Here is a 22,340-nt window from a genome sequence, read left to right as displayed (position 1 = left end):
AGCTGAACATGTAAACCTGTGAGTGGTTGTGAGCAGCAGAGGTCCAGAGTGTGTGTCTGAGCATCAGGTTACAGGAAGCTGTTGTGACGGTAATTAGCAGGTGTTATCTCTGACAGACGCTGACTCACTCCGCCGTGGGCCGCTACAAAAACAGCTGCTCTGGAGGATTCAGATAAAGACTAATGGAACATTAAGGGAGGACGGTGCAGGACCAAAGCCTTCAGCAACGACCACGTCTAAAGAAGAACGAAACCAAAGAAGAACCGAAACCAAGTCTGGATCTGAGAGCGGAGCTAAAAGAGACAAAAATACAGAAGAACCACCGGAAAAATGACCTCGAAGAAACGCTCAAAGATGAGAAAAGGAGCCAAAACATTCACAGTTACTGCTAAACAACTATAGAGACACAAAACTAACTCAGTGAGACACAAGAGAACCACAAATAGATACGAAACAACCACAATGACACACAAAGGTACCACAAAAAGACACAAGATGGACACAAAACACCCAAAGCAATCGCAGAGACAACGGATGACCCCAAAGAGAAACAAAATGACCATAAAGAGACACAAAATGACAACAAAGACACAAAATGAACACAAAGAGACATAAAATGACCACAAACAGAAACAAAATGACCATAGAGACAAAATGACCACAAAGTGACACAAAACAGCCACAAAGAGACACAAAATGACCACAAAGAGACACAAAACTGCCACAAAGAGACACAAAATGACCACAAAGAGACACAAAATGACCACAAAGTGACACAAAATGACCACAAAGAGACACAAAACTGCCACAAAGAGACACAAAATGACCACAAAGAGACACAAAATGACCACAAAGTGACACAAAACAGCCACAAAGAGACACAAAATGACCACAAAGAGACACAAAATGACCACAAAGTGACACAAAACAGCCACAAAGAGACACAAAATGACCACAAAGAGACACAAAACAGCCACAAAGAGACACAAAATGACCACAAAGAGACACAAAATGACCACAAAGTGACACAAAACAGCCACAAAGAGACACAAAATGACCACAAAGAGACACAAAATGACCACAAAGTGACACAAAACAGCCACAAAGAGACACAAAATGACCACAAAGAGACACAAAATGACCACAAAGTGACACAAAACAGCCACAAAGAGACACAAAATGACCACAAAGTGGCACAAAATGACCACAAAGAGACACAAAATGACCACAAAGAGACACAAAATGACCACAAAGTGACACAAAACAGCCACAAAGAGACACAAAATGACCACAAAGTGACACAAAATGACCACAAAGAGACACAAAATGACCACAAAGACATGAAACGACAACAAAGAGACACAAAATGAGAACAGATTGCTGCAAAACACGCACGTAGAAACACAAAATGAACACAGAGAGACGCTGCCAAATGAATATGAAGCAAAAACTGTAGCAGAAAGTAGCAGAACATATAAAATACCTAAAACTTGTACTTTTATTCAGACTGAATCTGCTTTCCACCTGTGTCAGAGTTTCACGCTGAGGTTCAGAGCAGCGGCAGAAGAAAAATCTATTTTGATGTGTCTGATCTTTAAAGTGAATGTTGGAAAAGGTCAGAGACTCAGCAGCTGTTCCCCTCCTGCCTCTCAATGAGCATCTTCCTCACCTGTCTGCCTCCACCTGCATTTAGACCTGTCTGCCTCTGTACCTACCTGGACTGGTACCTGTCTGTACCTACCTGGACTCGTACCTGTCTGTACCTACCTGGACTCGTACCTGTCTGTATCTACCTGGACTCGTACCTGTCTGTACCTACCTGGACTGGTACCTGTCTGTATCTACCTGGACTCGTACCTGTCTGTACCTACCTGGACTCGTACCTGTCTGTACCTACCTGGACTGGTACCTGTCTGTATCTACCTGGACTCGTACCTGTCTGTATCTACCTGGACTCGTACCTGTCTGTACCTACCTGGACTCGTACCTGTCTGTACCTACCTGGACTCGTACCTACCTGGACTGGTACCTGTCTGTACCTACCTGGACTCGTACCTGTCTGTACCTACCTGGACTCGTACCTGTCTGTACCTACCTGGACTCGTACCTGTCTGTACCTACCTGGACTGGTACCTGTCTGTACCTACCTGGACTCGTACCTGTCTGTACCTACCTGGACTCGTACCTGTCTGTATCTACCTGGACTCGTACCTGTCTGTACCTACCTGGACTGGTACCTGTCTGTACCTACCTGGACTCGTACCTGTCTGTACCTACCTGGACTCGTACCTGTCTGTACCTACCTGGACTGGTACCTGTCTGTACCTACCTGGACTGGTACCTGTCTGTACCTACCTGGACTCGTACCTGTCTGTATCTACCTGGACTCGTACCTGTCTGTACCTACCTGGACTGGTACCTGTCTGTACCTACCTGGACTGGTACCTGTCTGTACCTACCTGGACTCGTACCTGTCTGTACCTACCTGGACTCGTACCTGTCTGTACCTACCTGGACTGGTACCTGTCTGTATCTACCTGGACTCGTACCTGTCTGTATCTACCTGGACTGGTACCTGTCTGTACCTACCTGGACTGGTACCTGTCTGTATCTACCTGGACTCGTACCTGTCTGTACCTACCTGGACTCGTACCTGTCTGTACCTACCTGGACTGGTACCTGTCTGTACCTACCTGGACTGGTACCTGTCTGTATCTACCTGGACTCGTACCTGTCTGTACCTACCTGGACTCGTACCTGTCTGTATCTACCTGGACTGGTACCTGTCTGTATCTACCTGGACTCGTACCTGTCTGTATCTACCTGGACTCGTACCTGTCTGTACCTACCTGGACTCGTACCTGTCTGTACCTACCTGGACTGGTACCTGTCTGTATCTACCTGGACTCGTACCTGTCTGTATCTACCTGGACTCGTACCTGTCTGTACCTACCTGGACTCGTACCTGTCTGTACCTACCTGGACTCGTACCTACCTGGACTGGTACCTGTCTGTACCTACCTGGACTCGTACCTGTCTGTACCTACCTGGACTCGTACCTGTCTGTACCTACCTGGACTCGTACCTGTCTGTACCTACCTGGACTGGTACCTGTCTGTACCTACCTGGACTCGTACCTGTCTGTACCTACCTGGACTCGTACCTGTCTGTATCTACCTGGACTCGTACCTGTCTGTACCTACCTGGACTGGTACCTGTCTGTACCTACCTGGACTCGTACCTGTCTGTACCTACCTGGACTCGTACCTGTCTGTACCTACCTGGACTGGTACCTGTCTGTACCTACCTGGACTGGTACCTGTCTGTACCTACCTGGACTCGTACCTGTCTGTATCTACCTGGACTCGTACCTGTCTGTACCTACCTGGACTGGTACCTGTCTGTACCTACCTGGACTGGTACCTGTCTGTACCTACCTGGACTCGTACCTGTCTGTACCTACCTGGACTCGTACCTGTCTGTACCTACCTGGACTGGTACCTGTCTGTACCTACCTGGACTGGTACCTGTCTGTACCTACCTGGACTCGTACCTGTCTGTATCTACCTGGACTGGTACCTGTCTGTACCTACCTGGACTCGTACCTGTCTGTATCTACCTGGACTCGTACCTGTCTGTATCTACCTGGACTCGTACCTGTCTGTATCTACCTGGACTCGTACCTGTCTGTATCTACCTGGACTGGTACCTGTCTGTACCTACCTGGACTCGTACCTGTCTGTATCTACCTGGACTCGTACCTGTCTGTATCTACCTGGACTCGTACCTGTCTGTACCTACCTGGACTCGTACCTGTCTGTATCTACCTGGACTCGTACCTGTCTGTACCTACCTGGACTCGTACCTGTCTGTACCTACCTGGACTCGTACCTGTCTGTATCTACCTGGACTCGTACCTGTCTGTACCTACCTGGACTCGTACCTGTCTGTACCTACCTGGACTCGTACCTGTCTGTATCTACCTGGACTCGTACCTGTCTGTACCTACCTGGACTCGTACCTGTCTGTACCTACCTGGACTCGTACCTGTCTGTACCTACCTGGACCAGAACCACAGGAGGTCAGTGGACTAGCACACGTTAGAACACCTGCAAGGAACCCGATGTCAAGTCCGTTAGTGTTCAAAACAGGAAGTGTGTCGCTTAGCTCCTCCTCCTCATGTTTTGTCACTTTTAGCTCATTTTACATCTTGCTTTTGTCTTTCAGCCTCTTGTAATTATTTTTTTGTTGCTATCTTTGGTCATTTTTCGTCTTTTTTGTGTCTTGTTTTTGCAGCATGTTGTCACTTATTTGCTGTGTTTTTGCACCACATTAGCTTAACTGATACCATCTTGAACATTTACAGTTCTGCTGAAGAATCCCATTAACGTGGTGAACTCATGAGGATGTTCTTCAAGCTGATTTAGAGAACGTTCACGTTCCTTTATTTTAACTGCAGCTCAGTAAAGCTGCTGTCCAGTCGGCTGTGACTCATTCTGTTGAATAATAGTTTTTAAAAGCTGCTGCAGCTTCAGCTCGACTCTCTGCAGAGCTTCTGGTTTAACCCTCTGTGTTCCAGGATCTCTGGTTCTGATTTTAACTCTTTGTATTCCAGGATCTCTGGTTCTGATTTTAACTCTTTGTGTTCCAGGATGCCTGGTTCTGATTTGAACTCTTTATTTTCCAGGATCTCTGGTTCTGATTTTAACTCTTTGTGTTCCAGGATCGCTGGTTCTGATTTGAACTCTTTATTTTCCAGGATCGCTGGTTCTGGCGTCTGAGGAACAACAAGGTCCAGGAGGGCTATCCGATGCAGATCGACCAGTTCTGGAAAGGCCTTCCGCCTCGAATCGATGCTGCCTACGAGAGATCTGACGGCAAATTCGTCTTCTTCAAAGGTAAAATGTTTCAGACGTTTTTCTGACCGGAGACGGGTTTACGGAGTTACGACAAAAACAGAAAAAGGCACGAGAATTTAGAATTTATCTGCGATTCTGACAGTTTGTGCTTCAGGTTCTGACTGGCTGACTCAAACTGAAATGAAATTGTGTCTCAGATTCACAAACACGTGAAACTCAGTCAGAAGCTTCAGCAGAATGTTTTCATCCCGTGGAGGCGTCTCGTCTCGTCTGGTGTTATTGGATCGTCCTGAACAGATTTAATAAAGTGTGAAGGATGGAGGCGACTGGGGAGCAGCAGCAGGAAGCTCCAGAACCTCAGTGAACCTCTCAGCTCCTCTTTTCCTTTAATCACTGCAGAGAGAGTCTTCTTCCTGAATTATAATCCGTTACATCATGCAGGCTCAGAAACGACAGAAAGTCTGAGAGCATCTGGACCTTTTTGTGGTTGTTTTGAGCCACATTTGGTCATTTGTACGATGTTTTACAGTATGTTGGGTCTCGTTGTTGTTGTTTTGTAACTTCAGATCACGGCTGTGAAACACATTGAGGTCATTTTACGTCACATTGTGGTAATTTTGCAGCTTGTTGTGGTTGTTTTGAGTCACAGTTTGGTCATTACTTTTTCACTTTCTGTTGTTGTTTTACATTTTTTTGTGCATGATTTGCACCATATTTCTGTTGCTTTGTAACTTGTAGTGATTTTGCATGACTTTATTGTTGCAATGCATTTGTCTCATTTCAATTAGTTTGTGTAATATTCTGGTCATTTTAAATCTTTTGCATTTGTTTTAAATCTTTACGTTTTTCAGTCTACAGTTGAGCAGCTTTTTGGGCTTGATTATCTGCTTTTTGTGGAGGTTTTGCGTCACATTTTTGGCACATTGCAACATTTTGCTCTCACTTTGGACATTTTTGTGGTTCTTTTTCAGCTTTTTGCTGTCGTTTTGCATCTTTTTGTGGTTGTTTTGAGCCACATTTGATCCTTTTACAACGTTTTCTACTGCTGCTGTTGTCTTATAATCAGTAAAAGTGGATGTTAAAGGCCATTTAATGCACTTAAAAACCGTTTAAAGAGTTTCTAATGTGTTTTTAGAGCTCTACGTCAACGGAACAGTATTAAACTATTTGCATTAACACATAAAATTGATGTTATCTGACTTTTTAAAGGTTAAAAGTCGCTGTACTTCCTGCTGAAAAGAGGAAAAAGCACAAAAAATCTTTACATCTGAGGCTAAATTCTGCCTTTTATTTTGTTAAAGAACTGTCTGGTAGAAAGAGGTTAATGTCTGGAAGGGAAATAATCTGGATTCTGGCCTTTTATTCTTGTGTTTAATGCTGAGTTTCTGCTGTTTCACCGCTGAGCTGAAGAGCTTTTATGGAGCGTTTCTGTGTTTTAATCTCACATCTTTCCTCTAAATAATAACAATAACCACATATTTAACTGGGTGTCGTAAAGAGCAGCTGCTGTGTTTGACTTCCTGTCTGGTTTATTTATGAGGTGATGATCTGATGTTTAATTCTGCAGCTCGTCGTGTTTCCACCTCATTCTGTTCCTGGCAGCAGTAGGACGTTTCAGAGCCAGAGAACTATCGATTAGATCCTCGCTGTGATCCAGATCTGTTAAATAATCTTTTATAAATATGAAACCGGGAGAGAAAAACCTGTTCTGAGTCTGTTTGGAGGGAAAATAAATGTTCTATAAGTGGTCAGAGCCGTCAGTTAGAAACAGAAAACTGAAGATTAAGAATTCTGTCGACCTTCAGTTAAATCACGAACTGCTCATTTAAAATGTGTTGAATTAGACAATAAATAATTCATTATAGGTTTGGTTATTGATTACATTTTTGTGCGTTGAGTTACATATGCTGTGTCATATTTTGCAAGTTTTTGTGGTGATTTCACATCTTTTCATGCCGATATCACAGATTTTTGTGGTAATTTTGTGTTTTCTTTGCTGTGATTTTGCATTTTTTCTTCATAACATAACGAGATTTGACATCTTTTCATGGCGGTTTTGTGTCTTGTGGTGCTTTTGCATCTTTTTGTGATGATCTTGAATCTTTTCTTGGTGATTTCACATCTTTTTGTTGTGATTTTATTTTATTTTGTGGTGATTTTGTGTTTTCTTTGTTGTGATTTTTCTTTTTTCATCACAATATGACATCTTTTTGTGGTGATTTTGAATCTATTCACTGTGATTTTATGCCGTTAGTGGTGATTTTCTATCTGTATTGTGGTGATTTGGCTTCTTTTCATAATGATTTCATGACATTTTGCGGTGCTTTTGCATTTTTTGTGACGATCTCGAATCTTTTCTTGGTGATTTCACATCTTTTTGTGATGATTTTATGTAATTTTGCGGTGATTTTGTGTTTTGTTTGTTGTGATTTTGCATTTTTTTCATCGTAACATAATGTCTATGCTTAATTTCTGCCTCTGAGGAGATTTGACATCTTTTCATGGTGGTTTTGAATCTTTCCACAGTGATTTCACATCTTTTTGTGGTGATGTTGTATCTTTTTTTGTGGTGATTTCACATCTTTTCATGATGACTTCACAACATTTTGGGGTGCTTTTGCATCTTTTTGTGATGATCTAGAATCTTTTCTTGGTAATTTCACGTCTTTTTGTGGTGATTTTGCATCTTTTTGTGCAAATTTTGAATATTTTTGTTGTGATTTCACATCTTTTTGTGGTGATTTTGCCTGTTCTTGGTGATGATTTTGCATCTTTTCATCATAACGTCATGTCTTTTTGCAGTGATTTCTGTAAAAGACGTAGTTTTGTCTCCAGTTTGGACACATGACGTGATCAGTCCAAACTCCCAGACATCTGTAGCTCTTCCAGTGTTCATAGCATCCAGAACAGAGATGTTTTTTTGCTCTGCTAACAGTCGTGTATCTGGTTTTGTTCCCCTCTTCCTGCTGCAGGTGATAAGTACTGGGTGTTTAAGGAGGTCACTGCTGAGCCCGGCTACCCTCACAGTCTGGTGGAACTGGGCAGCTGCCTCCCCAAAGACGGCATCGACACGGCGCTCCGCTGGGAACCAGTCGGGAAAACCTACTTCTTCAAAGGCGACCAGTACTGGAGGTACAACGAGGAGAAACGAACGGCCGACCCCGGTTACCCCAAACCCATCGCCGTGTGGAAGGGGATCCCAGACGGACCGCAGGGAGCTTTCATCAGCAGGGAGGGATGTAAGTACCGACCAATCAGTGAGCTGGGCTTCCTGAACCGACCAATCAGTGAGCTGGGCTTCCTGAACCGACCAATCAGTGAGCTGGGCTTCCTGAACCGACCAATCAGTGAGCTGGGCTTCCTGAACCGACCAATCAGTGAGCTGGGCTTCCTGAACCGACCAATCAGTGAGCTGCTCTGCTACCAGTCGACTGGGACAAATGATCATTTATCTGTAGATCTGCAGACTAAATGCCATCAGAGTGATCTAAAATAATCAATAACAGCTGTTGGCAGCAAATTAAATCACTGGAACCTCTTTGATTTTCTACTGCAGTGATCAGAACAGAGCAGCTGAACATGTTCAAGATTTCTGTAGTAGAACTATATCAGCTGGTGATTTCACATCTTTTCATGATGATTTTCTGTCTTTCCGAAGTGATTTTATTTTTTTTGCGATAGCTTTGAATCTTATCACGATGATTTCACATCTATTTGTGGTAATTTTGCATCTTTTCATGGAGGTTTTGCATCTTTCTGTGGTGTTTTCTCCTCTCTTGGTGGTGATTTCACATCTTTTCATCATTTTGCAGTGATTTTGCATCTTGTTGTCGTGATTTTCTGTCTCTCTGAAGTGATTTTGTTTGTTTTTGTGATAGTTTTGAATCTTATAATGATGACTTCACATCTTTTTATGGTGATTTTAAATCTTTTCATGGTGATTTTGCATTTCGTGGTAGTTTTGCGTCCTTTCATGGAGATTTTGCATCTTTTTGTGATGTTTGCAAATCTCTTTGAGGTGATTTCACATGTTTTCACAGTGATTTCACATCTTTTGTGGTGATTTCACATCATTTTGCAGTGATTTCACGTCTTTTTTTGTCTCCCTGAAATGATTTTGGGTTTTTTTTGTGATAGTTTTGAATCTTATCATGTAGGGCTGCAGCTAACGAAGCCTCGACTAATCGTCTGAGCACGATACGTCATCCAAAGCGGAAGTGAGCGCGCAATGCAACAGAAATCACCGTCTGACCAGAGCGCGGAACACGGACGGACATCGGCGCTGCATCATGCATGTATTATGTACGCATGATGCAGCGCGGACATCCGCGATCTATCGTAAACACGGATGTCAGCGTTTACTATACAGCTGTATCTAAACGTGGACATCGCACTGCATCGTGCATACATAATACATGTACGATGGAGCGCCGATGTCCGTCCGTGTTCCGTGCTCTGGTCGGACGGTGATTTCTGTTGCATTTCGCGCTCAGTTCCGCTTTTGATGACGTATCGTGCTCAGACGATTAGTCGAGGCTTCGTTAGCTGCAGCCCTATTATCATGATGATTTCACGTCTTTTGTGGTGATTTTTTGTCTCTCTGAAATGTTTTTGTTTTTTTGTGATAGTTTTGAATGTTATCATGATGATTTCACATCTTTTTGTGGTGATTTTGTGCTTCTTTGAGGATGTTTTTGTATTGACTTTACATCTTTTGTTCTCATTATACTGGCATACAGACTGGGAGCAGAGCAGATGAACACATTCATCTGATTTCTGGTTTTGCCTTCAATCCAGAAACCCAACTTAAACCACAGACCAAACCCAGTGAGTCCTCTGACAGCTCAGTAAAAGTTATTCAGAGCAGATGGCAGCGTTTCTTTGTGTTCTTCGACAAATGAAGCCTCTCTGTCGGCTTTAATGCTTCGTTTAAGTTTATTCTGAGACGCTGCACTCGTCGTCTTAATGGATGTTTTTAGATGATTTATTTTACATCTGAGAGAAAACAGCTCGGAGCTTCGGCACGGACGATTACTGACGTCTGTTTTACTGATTCTGTGCAGAAGATCATCATCATTAGCAGCTTTTAGCAGCTCTGTTGCCTTGAGGACTTTTCTGTTCATAACTTCGGCTGCAGACTGCAGTGTCGATGCTGCAGGAGCATAAAAAACTAAAACGAAGGCTTGGAGACACCCATCATCACGTCTGTCCACCCTCCGACCTCCCGGCTGCCTCCGGGGGAGTGTTGGTGTTGTCGTGGCGACGTGGTCGGTCATCCGTGGCGTCTCGGTGTTGTTGACGAGGAATGGGCCTGCGGGGAGTTTGAGAGTGTTGGACGGTTTGTTTGGAGGTGATGGAGCAGAGAGACGAGACGTCGCAGGAAAACCTTCTGGGGTTTCTGTCGGAGAGACTCAGCTTCATCTCAGTTAGAGGAGAGATGATTGAGTAAATCTCTGCATCACTGTGTCTGGAATGATGGGATCTAGATTAGTAATATAATGGACATTTGTATGCAAATCAACCATAAGGACGTTATGGGCTGACGATTTGTCCTTACCTTGAAGAAAAGAGCTCTTTCTGCCAATGTAGAAGAATGGATTTGTAGTAGAACAGTTAATCTGGATAATTAAATGTCACTTTGACGCATTGGTAAATGAGCAGACAGATGAGCAGCACCCATCTGAATATGTTCATCTGCTCTGCTCCCAGTCTGTATGTCAGAATAATGAGTAGAAAAGATGTAGAATCACTGCAAAAACACGTAAAACATCCTCAGAGACAGAATATCACAACTAAAGGACGAGGAATCACCATGAAAAGGCTAAATCACCACAAAAAGACGTGAATTCAACACAAAAAGGCACAAAATCACTACAAAAAGAGACAAAATCACCATGAAAATGCTTATCAACGCTTTATATTTCAGAATGGGTTAGTTACTGAAACACGACATTGAGCCTCCAAACAGACCATCATTAAATCCATCCTTACATTGGTTTGTGGTGGTTTTGTGTCACATTGCGGCCATTTTGCAGCTTCTAAAAGTTTGTTTTGCAGCCTACTGTGGTGTTTGCGTCACATTGTCATTGTTTTGCAAGAAGTCTTTGCTGTTGGGAAACTTTTGTGGCTCTTTTTGCACTGATGCAGTATAGTCTCATGGTGATTTTGCACATTTTTGTTTCGATTTCACATCTTTTTGTGATGATGTTGTGTCTTGTGGTGATTGTTTCGATGGTGACTTTGCATCCTTTTGTGGTGTTTGCTCATCTCTTTGAGGTGATTCAGCATCTTTTCATGATGATTCAGCATCTTTTCATGATGATTTTACATCTTTTCAGGGTGATTTCACGTCATTTTGCAGTGATTTTGCATCTTTTCGTGATGATTTTGCATTATTTGGTTATTTTGAGTCTGTTCATGGTGATTTCACATGTTTTTGTGGTGGTTTTGCAGCTTTTCATGGTGATTTTATTGCTTTTTGTGACGATTTTGCATCTTTTGTGATATTTAGTGTTTAGTGATTGTACTTAATACAAATGGTCAGAAAAAGGACATTTTCGCCCAGTATTGGTGTTTTACAGCCTCATCTTGCTTACATTTACCTTCAACAATCAATAATTCAACCCACTAATTTCTTTTTCTTTCCGTCACCCTCCTCAGACTACACCTACTTCTACAAGGGGAAGGAATACTGGAAGTTCGACAACCAGAAGCTGACGGTGGAACCCGGATACCCAAAGTCCATCCTGCGTGACTGGATGGGCTGCGACCAGTCCGACATGGAGCGCTCAGGCGGCAACGGTAACCGCGGCGACCGGCAGCTGCCCCTGGACGACGTGGACATCATGGTGACCATCAACGACGTGCCGACAACGGTCAACGCCATCGCCGTGGTGATCCCCTGCATCCTGTCGCTGTGCATCCTGGTGCTGGTCTACACCATCTTCCAGTTCAAGAACAAAGGCGTCCAGCAGAGCACCATGACGCAGCACTACTACAAATATCCGGTGCAGGAGTGGGTATGACAGGCAACCGGTCCAAGCGCATGGATTTACAGGAGTTCAAGCTCATTGCTAGCTAGCTAACGTTGGCTAATGTCCTATCATGCTAGCTGAAAGATGCTAATTGTGCTACATATGGGTTCAGAGTGAGAAAAGCTCTGCAGGAGTAGATTTACACTTTTGTTTGTGAGTGGAAGAGGTTTGTGTCGGCCTTATGACACGTTTCAATGTTTAAAGACGTCTAAAAAGAGGATCTGAAAGTCAAAAAAACACACGTTCCATGATCTGATGAGGGAACAAGAACTTTCTTCTGGGACCGACGACTCACCGCTCTCCTTCTCAGTGAAACAAAAAGAAAAAAATAGGATTCGGAGCAGAAAAGAATTCACTCCTCTAAGCCAGAAAACATCTCCAAGATTGTTGTGACGACAACTTGAACTGCTTCAAGTCAAATTCAACAACAAAAAAAAGAAAAGATGCAGTTTAAAAATATCAAACTTGAAGATCAAATATAGGTAGAAAGGCCATAACTAAAAGAAAACCAAGGATCTCTCTTTGGATCAATGATTCTTTTCTAAGTTTATTTTTAGTTAAGATGTAAAGCTGTCAAAGAGGACCTTTTTCTCTCTTTTTCCACCACAAACACTCATCACCATCAACTATGTCGACTTCCTTCAGCTCGTCACACAAACACACACAAAAAGATGCGTTGATTTACACAACTCTGATGGATTTTTGCGGATGTAGAATAGAGAGTCGTCGACGTATAAAGATAGAATAGAACAACAACAGCCTTATCTTTGTCAAAATGTTTGCTGCGCACAAGCAGGGCAGGTGATTATCGGACTGAAAGTTAAAGATAAAAGACAAATCTTTCACTTTTAGTCCTAATCATAAGTATACGGGAGCTCCAGAGGTGTCTTTAGTTAGTTTAGAGTATATCCTTGATGACTGTAGTTTAGAAACACACATGATGCGACTTGTTTTTAGTGATTGTACTAAATATAAACGGTCATGAAGTGGTTGTAAATCAGAAAAAAAAGAGATTTTACTTGAACGTTGTTTCTTGTTGGCATGTAGCAGTGGTGGAAGCCACAACAGACAGCTGGTGTTTATTTATACTTTTTTACCAGCAGCTGAACTTCTTGCAGTAGAATTTAAATATATATGGGACTGTTGCTAATTGCTACCTGAGAGAAGAAAGATTTAACAGAAGTAGAGTGAAAGTCTTTTAAAATGTTTATGCAGAGAAACATATCACAGGGTGGGAACAGTAAAGTATTGTTGTCTCTGAGCTGCTCTGAAATGTTTTTTTAAGTATTATCTTAAAAGGTTGAGTAAACAGGTAGCCGAACTGGTTTAGTTTTGTTCCTTGACACTCTTCTTTGTATTTTTGTGTCTCTGAGGAGGAATTCTAAGATGTTTCCCCAGATAGGTTTTGGATTATTGGTTTGCAAATAGCACCAAAACTGTAAACTTCTTCTGTTTTAACCCTCTTCTGCTGACGTCTACAGTTTGTTTACACATAAAATTAGATTCCTACTGACCAGATCTAAGAACTGTACCATGCAAATGCAACTTTTAAAGTTACTGACTACTTATTAGCTACAAATATTAGACGTTCAGCAGTTCATAAAAACATCTTTCTACAAGCCAGTGCACCACTAGTGTGCATTAAAGGGCATTTAAAGGCATCAAAACTCATATTTTCACCAGTAAAGGTTGTTTACTAAAACAAAAACAAGAATTTTCATCTTGCATATATGCTAATGAAAATCCTAACTAATTTTATAGGAACATTTTAGCTTCTCTGTTTCCGTTGCAGTGTTGGATTAGCTTCAATGTTAGCGCTGAAAACCAACAGTAGTTAGTGGATGTTGTTGTTACAAAGGATGTGTTAAGTGTAAAGAGTCCAAGAGTTTGGTTTTAAACTCATTTAGTCGAGAAATATCTGGAATATCTGCTGATTAACCCCATAAACTCCTTGCGGACGCCTTTATTGCTAGTTCCATATCTTTCAGTTAGCATGCTACATCACTAAATGTGGAGATCGTCGGTATATTTGAAGACATTTTTGATGTACTTTGCTCAAGAGCAGATTAAGAAAACAGTGTCCAGAATCAAAATATTGAACATACAGAAAAAGTTACAAGTAAATAAATAGAACTAAACTACAGATTCAAAAAATCCACGCTGGTGTTTCTGCATGACTCAAGCTACGCTAGTAAGTTTTTAGCTTTTGTTTCTACAGTCGGCCGTGATTTAAAATATAGCTTTTGTCTAAGTTATATTGTGTAAGAAACTCAGTTATTCAGATATATAATCAAAATTAATTTCAAAACTTGAGGAAAAAGGAAAGTTTAGCTAAATCTATCTTACTAGCTAGCCTTAACTAACTGGAGTCACTGCATTTGGCTTTCTGATTCTGTAATTAATTATCACAACTAACCACACAAGTTAGCTTCATTCCTATAGTATGATTTAAGATTTAGCTTTTGTCAAAAAAATATCTGAAACAGGAAAAAGTTGATCAGTTAGGTTTAGCTAAATCTGTCTCAAGAGCTAGCCTGAATTAGCTTTAGCGGGAGTCACAGACGTTTCATCTTGCGTATATGCCAATGAAAATCTTAACTATGTTTACAGAATCAGACATTTTAACTTCTCTGTTTCCGTTGCAGTGTTGGATTAGCTTCAATGTTAGCGCTGAAAATCAACAGTAGTCAGAGGACGTTGTTGATGTTCCAAAGGGGAAGCTGTTACTCTCCAAAAAAACATTGATTAGACTTCTTGCTTGAGTTTAACCCGTTAACCTCAAATTCCGTACAGCAGTTTTAGCAGTTTTAAGGGTTTTAGCGGTTTTAGCAGTAGATTCCGGGAGAAGCTGCTAGTTTGCAAAAACAAGCATTGAAAGAGCAGAAAAAGTAGACTTCTTGCTTGAATGTAACCCATTAAACTCAAATTCGGCAGAGCAGTTTTATTGGTAGTTTTCAGTTTTCATCTCGAACGAAACACTACTTTGCAAAGCTACGCTAGGTACAGTTTAGCTAGTTAGCTTTTCTTCCTTTTGGCAGTTAGATAAAGAAGCACGGCAGTTTTTGCAGTTTTCGCGGTAGATTTCTGTTCTCTGGCCCTGAAATAAGTCCTACCTGGGCGGATCTTCCAGCCTGCAGAGGAAAACAGCTTATTGATCCACAATCTCTGCAGTTTGAGCCCTGAATCGAGGCTCTGTGATGTTTACACACCAATTTATTAGGCTTTAAATGGAAAATCAGCTGCTGCAGAATGGGGTTAAACCAGAACCTCAAAGGGTAATAACACCAATAGTTTGGGTGTTTCTCTTTGCATATTTGCAGTTAGTTAGACTAATTGTTGACATGCTGAAGGGAAAAGGGGAAGTAAAGCGTCCTGAATGGAGGCAGATGAGGTCTGTATTAGTATTCTGGCTGCAGCTCGGCCACATCCAGCAGCTTAATGAAGTTTTTCTGCTCTCAGCTCCGACAGCAGCGACTCGTCCTGAACATCCGTCGCTTTAATCCACCGTCCATCTCTGTCTGATCTTTAACCCAAACCTCCTCGGTCCATCTGTCTCCGCTGACCTCCACTTTCTTTTCAGGTTTGACATCCATCTGTAGCTCCGCTTGCTCAACAAACTTCTTTGTGCTTTGATTCGGAGCGAGCAGGTCGATGACGGTTTGGCTAAGATCTCATAATTGGCTCTGAATGGTCGTTTTTACTCCTCAGCAGGAGTCAGGAGTCATCATTTAAAAATTGTCTGCATTTTGTGAGTTGAATTTGAAGCTGTTTGCATTGATTTAAGTATTTAAAGAAACATGGTCTCAAACTAAAATGTGTAATCTGGTCCTGAGCACAAACATCTGTTTACAAAAAGGCTGTAAACCTGTGAGAGTTTAGATATGTCTTCGTCCACGTTGCCTGATTTGCAAACGTATAGAAAAAGTAACAAAGTTCAGGTAATGAGAATTCATTAACTACAGGGCTGTTACAAAAACAAGACAATACGAACAAAATACAACACAAAATGACCACAAAAAGACGCAAAATGGCCAAAACACGACACAAAAGACCAAAAGATGCAAAACCACCACAACAAGATGCCAAACGGCCAAAACAAGACAAAATGACCAAGAAAGGATGCAAAACGACTAAAACAAGACGCAAAACGACTAAAACAAGACAAAACAACCAAAACAACCTCACAAGTTTACAGCCTTTTCTTTTTGAAAACGATCCTTTTTCCCACTGTGGAATGACAAAACTGTTCCTGGTTTGAGATTTGGCCTCCAGTGGTTTTGGTGTTGGAGAGCCACGTTTAGACTCTGAGTTTAGGATTTGATGGAACAGATTTCTGCTGGTATCTCAGTGTGGTTTTGAGACATTTTAAACTGCTGCTGCTTTGGGAAGCTTTGACGGAAAGTTTTATTCTTGCGGATGGAGCGACGCTGCTTAAAGATGCCGATTCAGTTTCACAACATCACTGCAGCTTCATTTAAATGCCGTTAACTTGCCAACATGACGGTTTTCGGACCTCAAACCTCCTGCTGGGACGGTTAAAGACCTTTCTGGAGGCGTTTTAAACAACCTCTCTGCTCCGTCATGATTCCGTCCATGTATCCATGCAGACAGTAATCACTCCAGACCATCTTTCTGCCTCATTTTAAGCTTCCTATAGACAGAACACACTGAAGAGTCTCTATAACGTCCGTCCTCCTTTTTGTTCTTATTCGTCGACTTTGTACCTCCGCCATCCTGTGGTAATTGAATGTGTTCTCGCTGCGTATCCTTACAATTACCCGCTGCTGTCGAGAGCAATTCAGCACACACAGCATTCGAAATCGATGGCGTTCAATATCCCGCAGCGCTGTTTAGACTCGACGGGGAAAAGACTTGTTCCTCGAGGGTTGTCCAATAAACACAGAACAAGACGTTCTGCAGAAATCCAAAGGAAAGGAATTTAAAAAAAAAAAAAACCCTCCTGGACCAAACTTTCTATTTGTGTCTGATGGTTTTTGGATGGAGATGCTCGACTGCAGGGAGCAAAGCTGAAAAGAAGTCAAAACTGTCGCATTAGTTAACCGTAAAGAGTCCAAGAGTTTGGTTTTAAACCCAAACATTTACAGAGAAATATTTGGAATGTCTGCTGATTAACTCCATAAACCCCCGAGGACGCCTTTATTGCTCCTTCGATTTAGTTCAGTTAGCATGCTACATCAGTATACATGGAGATCGTCGGTATCTTTGTGGAAATATTTTATGGATTTTGCACAAGAGCAGCTTAAACAAACAGTGTCCAAAATCAAAATGTCAAAAGTTATCAATAAATAATTAGAAACACAGGTTTAAACTCCAGATTCAAAATCCACACTGCTGTTTCTGCATCACTCAAGCTAGGCTAGTTAGCTTTTAGCTTTTCTTTCTACAGTTGGCTGTGATATAAAATAGAGTTTTTGTCTTATTTACAGTCAGTAGTAGGTAAGAAACTCAGTCCATGTTGAGTAAAGTGCTTCTAATGCAGCTCATTGTGCTGGTTTTTACAGCGTTCTGGTTGGTTTCTTTGTTTTTAGGCTCCTGTAATCCAGATGTTGCTTTAACAGCGAATGATTCCCGGCTGGTTTCACTGAGACACATGTTGAACCTGGATTACAACACAATAAGCGTCAGACTTCACTCATAAATTTACCTGTTAGAGAGTGAATCCAGATCTAAAACATGGCTGACTGTTTGAGCTTCACTCTGGCAAAAAAAGAAGGTTCCTCCTTTCAGGAAAATTCAGGAAGAAGTGCAGAAATATAAAAACTGTGATCACAGTAAATTGTAGATTTAAAAGCTGGAACAAGACACAAAAGAATCAAACATCGCTTGTTTGATTTCGCTACTATGCTAAGCTAGGCCTGTTAGCGTTCAGGACTAGTTTTGTCTTTTGTGGTTTTTCCCAAACACTTGAGCTTAAAAACTCATTTTTTAAAATCTTTGAAACAGGAAAAAATGGACAAATTTGGGTATTTGTTAAATCTATCGTGCTAGTTAGCTTCAACTAGCTAGCTAGCTTTGTTTTCTATTTCTTGTGCGGGTTTACTGCCTTCTTTTTATCAAAAATTACCCATTTTATGGTGTAATACTTGGTTGGAGCTAAATTTTGGCCCAAAATGCAACATTTTTTGCTGTATTTTCGCTTCGTAGAACAGAATCCACTCATTCAAAGTGTCTTTGTGAAACCAGCCCTTGTTCTTGGATCATCTTTGCCACGTTAGCGGATGGATAAAGGATGTTTCGTGGAGGTTTTTACCGTTTAAGCAGCGAGTTCAGCTAATGGAGCACTAAACAGATGGTGATTTATTAAATTTTATCTTAAAGAAAAGTGTTTAAATCATATAAATGTTCATCATTTTAACCCTCTGGGAGAAAATAACTTGGATATGTGTAAATATATGTAGTGGGATTTCCAGCAGATAGCAGTTAACTTCAGCAGATGTCTGTTTGAGGAAAAGAACGAAGGTACTTGAAGAAAACATGCTGTAGTGTTTGCATTGTTCATACTACTTATGGAACACATAAAGATAAATATATGTACATGAGACTTTTAGCGGACGCCGTCTGTCTACAGATCTTTGTTTATTTATTCAGCTCGGAGGGCGAAGGGTCCTCTGCAAATTTGCCTCTTATATGGATTTTGTATCAGACCTGAGATAAACTGGAGCTGAACTGATGTTTTGGATTTTTCTGCCACGTCTCGATCCTCGTCTTTCCTCCCGTCTGGACGTTTGTTTCTCGTCCGTACTCGTGGTCGAAGGATGGTTGCCACTGTGCCGGCAGATCAGTCCAACAAACCTCAGAAAGAAACGAGCTCAGTGCCACTTTGTCTCCGGTCTGGCGACGTTCCGGTGGCTTTGGACAACAGTGAGTTGCCTTTAAAGGTCGACTCGGTCGTTTGGAATCGCCATTCGCTAAGAGGAAGTCGACTGCCAGAGACGAAGCATCAAACAGGAAGTTCAAAACCTGCAGGAAACACAGCAGAACTTACAATACGAAACTTTTAGTTTTGGTTTGCAAAACTTTTCCTGAAGGCCAAAGGTTCCATAACTTCCTAAAATAAACTCTAACATGTAATTAGATCAGATTAACATGATTTCACAAAAACGTTCGTTGTGTCTTCTTGTTGATGCAGTAGTTTTGAATTTTTTGTTCAGACATAAAGCAAAGAGATAGATCTATCACCATCTATCTCTTCACTTAATGTCTGAACAAAACAACTTAAAACTACTGTAATGTGATTTCTGTGAATTCCACCAAAACAAAGAACCTGACTTGAGTTCCAGTTGAGGTCAGCAGAGTTCTGGTTTTCTGTATTTAATTATGTTTTTATGTTGCACGGCACCACATGAGGTAAAAAAAATAGATTAAAAAACACAGAAAATCGATATTTTTTCTACTGCATCACCAGCTGCTCACCACAGGAAGCTGCTCAAAATTCACCAAACAACAGCCGGTCTCTGGTGGTTTATTCAAATGATTCTATGAAGCTTATCTCACATTAAAGTTCTGCAGAACATTTAATGATATAATAATGATTATATAGCGTCTTTTGTACTTTCAGGGCATCTTTAAGTGCTTCACGTCAAACTGGATGTAAAAAAAAATGTAAAGAATTTAAAGAAATAAAACACAAAAATACCAGGAAACAGAGTGGAATCAATCAGACTTTATGCACAGTTTATTTTGGTTGTTTTCAACATTTGCAGGTTAAATTAAACACGTAAATAAACTAGAAAAAAAATCATAAACAGTGACGAATGAAAAACACAAAGCAAGTTTCTACAACTGAAATCTACAGATATCACTTTGGTCTTTAAAACATTCAGTTTGTTCTGATTTAAAACATGTTTAAATCCATTAAACGGGAAAACAGGTTAATTAGGTTTAGCTGAATCTATCTAACCAGCTAGCTTTAGCTAGCAGGAGTCATTTTTGCCTCGTTTAAAGTTTTCCTACTTTATTTTTCTCCAAATTTGCACATTTGTATCGTGAAATGTTTTTAGGTAAGTCATCAATAAATTAAATGATTTATAAGAAGTTTAGCTACTTTAAATTACATGAAATTCTTTAGAGAGGGAGACTCTCTGCTAAACTGAGCTAGTTAGCGTTTAGCTTGTTAGCTTTTCTTTCTACAGTATATAGCTTTTGTCAAACTTATGCTAAATTATGTTTACTGTTGAAGCATCCAAACTGATTTTTAGATTTCATTGATTAAATTAGTCTAAATCTGTGTAGCCTTAACTAGCCTTAGAGTCACTGCAGTGTGATTTTTACATCTTGAACTTGAGAAGTTTTACTGATTTATAACATATGTAATACTATACTAGATATAATACTGTTACACAAATCATAATGGCATTATTTGCTTTACAGGCAGTTTAACCACTTTAACTCACTATGCTGCTATGCTAGGCTAATTAGCGTTTACCTTATTAGCTTTTCTTTCTACAGTATATAGTTTTTGTGAAATTTATCAGAATCAGAATCACTTTTATTTGCCAAGTATGTGAGCACATACAAGGAATTTGACTCCGGTATTTTACAGTACCCTCTTGTACTAGACAAATAGAAAATTAAATAATAAACAAAAATTATGCAACAAAAAGAAAAATATAAAAAACTACTAACATAACTTACATATGCTAATCTATGTTTAACACTGAGGCATCCAGACACATTTAAATTTTATGAAACAAGTGAAATTAGGCTAAATACATCTGTCTGACTAGCTAGCCTTAAGTAGCCTTAGCTAGAGTCACTGTTCTGTGATTTTTACCTCTTTTCTGTTGTACTTGGAAACTTTTACTGTTTTATATTAATACATATATAACACTATACTATTTTTAAACAAATCATGACTACATTATTTCATTTAAAAGCAATTTAGCCACTTTAACTCACTATGCTGCTGAGCTAGGCTAGTTATCATTTAGCTAGTTAGCTTTTCTTTCTACAGTATGATTTATATAGCTTTTGTGAAATATATGCTAATGTATGTAGTGTAAAAACATGAGACTTTAATTGTAAGGCATCCAAACACATTTGCATTTTATGAAAGAAAAAATTTAATTAGGATAAATCTTTCTTGCTAGCCAGTCTTAACTAGCCTTAGCTAGAGTCACTGAAGTGTGATTTTTACCTCTGTTCTCTTGTACTTGTTAAATTTTGCTGTTTTATAATAAATATAATACTATACTATATATATGTTATAATACTTTTACACAAATCAAAACTACATAATTTGATTTAAAAGCAGTTCAACCACATTAACTTAATATGCTGCTAAGCTAGGCTAGTTAGCATTAGCTTGCTCGATTTTCTTTTTACAGCATAACAAAGATATGTCTAATTTGTTGTAATGTATATGACAGAGGAAAATTTAATTACTCCGGTATTATTCTTCAAAACTAATGTTTAAAACGTTTTTTTTTTTTTTAATTGTATTTGAGGAAACGATGGAACCTTCACAATAAAACGTCACAGTTGCCTTCAGGTAAAGTTTATGCAGCCATTGCACCGTGAATGTCAATAAAAATAAAATGTTGTTTAAATTTACACTTAACATCTCACTAAACTCTTGTTTCCAGCCAGAAACAATAAATAATTCCACCTTAAATCCCTGGCAGACGTCTGATGTTGGCCGAGTGGCTCCGAGTGTCCGAGTCGTCCTTTAACTTGTTGCCTTTAGTTTCTAACGTTCTCTTTTCTTAGAACACTGCGTAGGAGAATAAAACATATCAGAGGTAGTCTGGCAGACTTTTAGAAAACATCGCAGCTCCGACTTTTATCAGAAATAGCTTTAAGAGAGATTCAGTTCGTTTTTCTTACGAAGAAAAGATGTTTTCTGTAAATAAAGTTCCACTTCGGTTCCTTTGGTTTCGGGTTTTTTGACTAAATGGGTTGATTATAAAATCAAAATGAAAAAAAACCTGCAGATCGTTTGGTTTTTATCGGCTCGTGTAAATAAAACAGCAGCTTTTGGAGAAGTTTTGTATTTTTGTTTCCGTCTTATTTAATCATCGTTTGCACTCGACGTCGGACCATTTTTATGAAGATGCTTCTAATTAATAAACATGTTTACGTTAAAGAACCGAGATTATCCAGATTTTTTCTTATCAGACACAGTTTTATTACTTAAAATGTGATAAAGATCTGATTTTTGTTCCGTCTCACAGCGATTCTATACCGATGACACCACGGTCTGTTCATGAAACGTCAATAAAAGTCAAAACTTCATTGTCTCACGTGTTTTTCTTCGTTTTTTATTTGATATTTTACTTTTAGTTTACATAAAGTAGCTAGTAAAACCACAAAAAGGTTCAAATTCATTTACATATTACCTGTAAAAAATACTAAATTATAAATAACATCAAAAATCAGTATTTTTGTGAACAATCCTGTACAGCATTTGAGATTAAAATTTTACTTT

At 40.1% G+C, this 22,340-nt stretch overlaps 1 protein-coding gene and 1 long non-coding RNA gene across 2 annotated transcripts in view; one reads left to right on the top strand and one right to left on the bottom strand.

The window, feature by feature from the left end:
* mmp24 (matrix metallopeptidase 24) overlaps window positions 1-22,147 on the top strand; it is a 52,397-nt gene extending 30,250 nt beyond the window's left edge. The window contains exons 8-10 of the mRNA XM_022214294.2: window positions 4,760-4,898; window positions 7,832-8,098; window positions 11,520-22,147. Coding sequence (XP_022069986.2) covers window positions 4,760-4,898; window positions 7,832-8,098; window positions 11,520-11,884 — 771 coding nt within the window. The 3' untranslated portion in view covers window positions 11,885-22,147. The remainder of the gene's footprint in view (window positions 1-4,759; window positions 4,899-7,831; window positions 8,099-11,519) is intronic.
* On the bottom strand, window positions 1,390-4,107 carry LOC127534013 (uncharacterized). Its single transcript, XR_007941927.1, has 4 exons — window positions 4,062-4,107; window positions 2,330-2,485; window positions 2,082-2,199; window positions 1,390-1,779 (listed from the first exon to the last, which is right to left on the bottom strand). It is a non-coding gene; the product is annotated as an uncharacterized LOC127534013 (long non-coding RNA).
* Window positions 22,148-22,340: the final 193 nt, after the last annotated feature.

Source organism: Acanthochromis polyacanthus, chromosome 5 (assembly GCF_021347895.1).
Source record: "Acanthochromis polyacanthus isolate Apoly-LR-REF ecotype Palm Island chromosome 5, KAUST_Apoly_ChrSc, whole genome shotgun sequence".
Lineage (NCBI taxonomy): Eukaryota > Metazoa > Chordata > Actinopteri > Pomacentridae > Acanthochromis > Acanthochromis polyacanthus.
The sequence above is the reverse complement of the archived record's forward strand: the minus strand, read 5'-3'. Positions and strand labels throughout refer to the sequence as shown.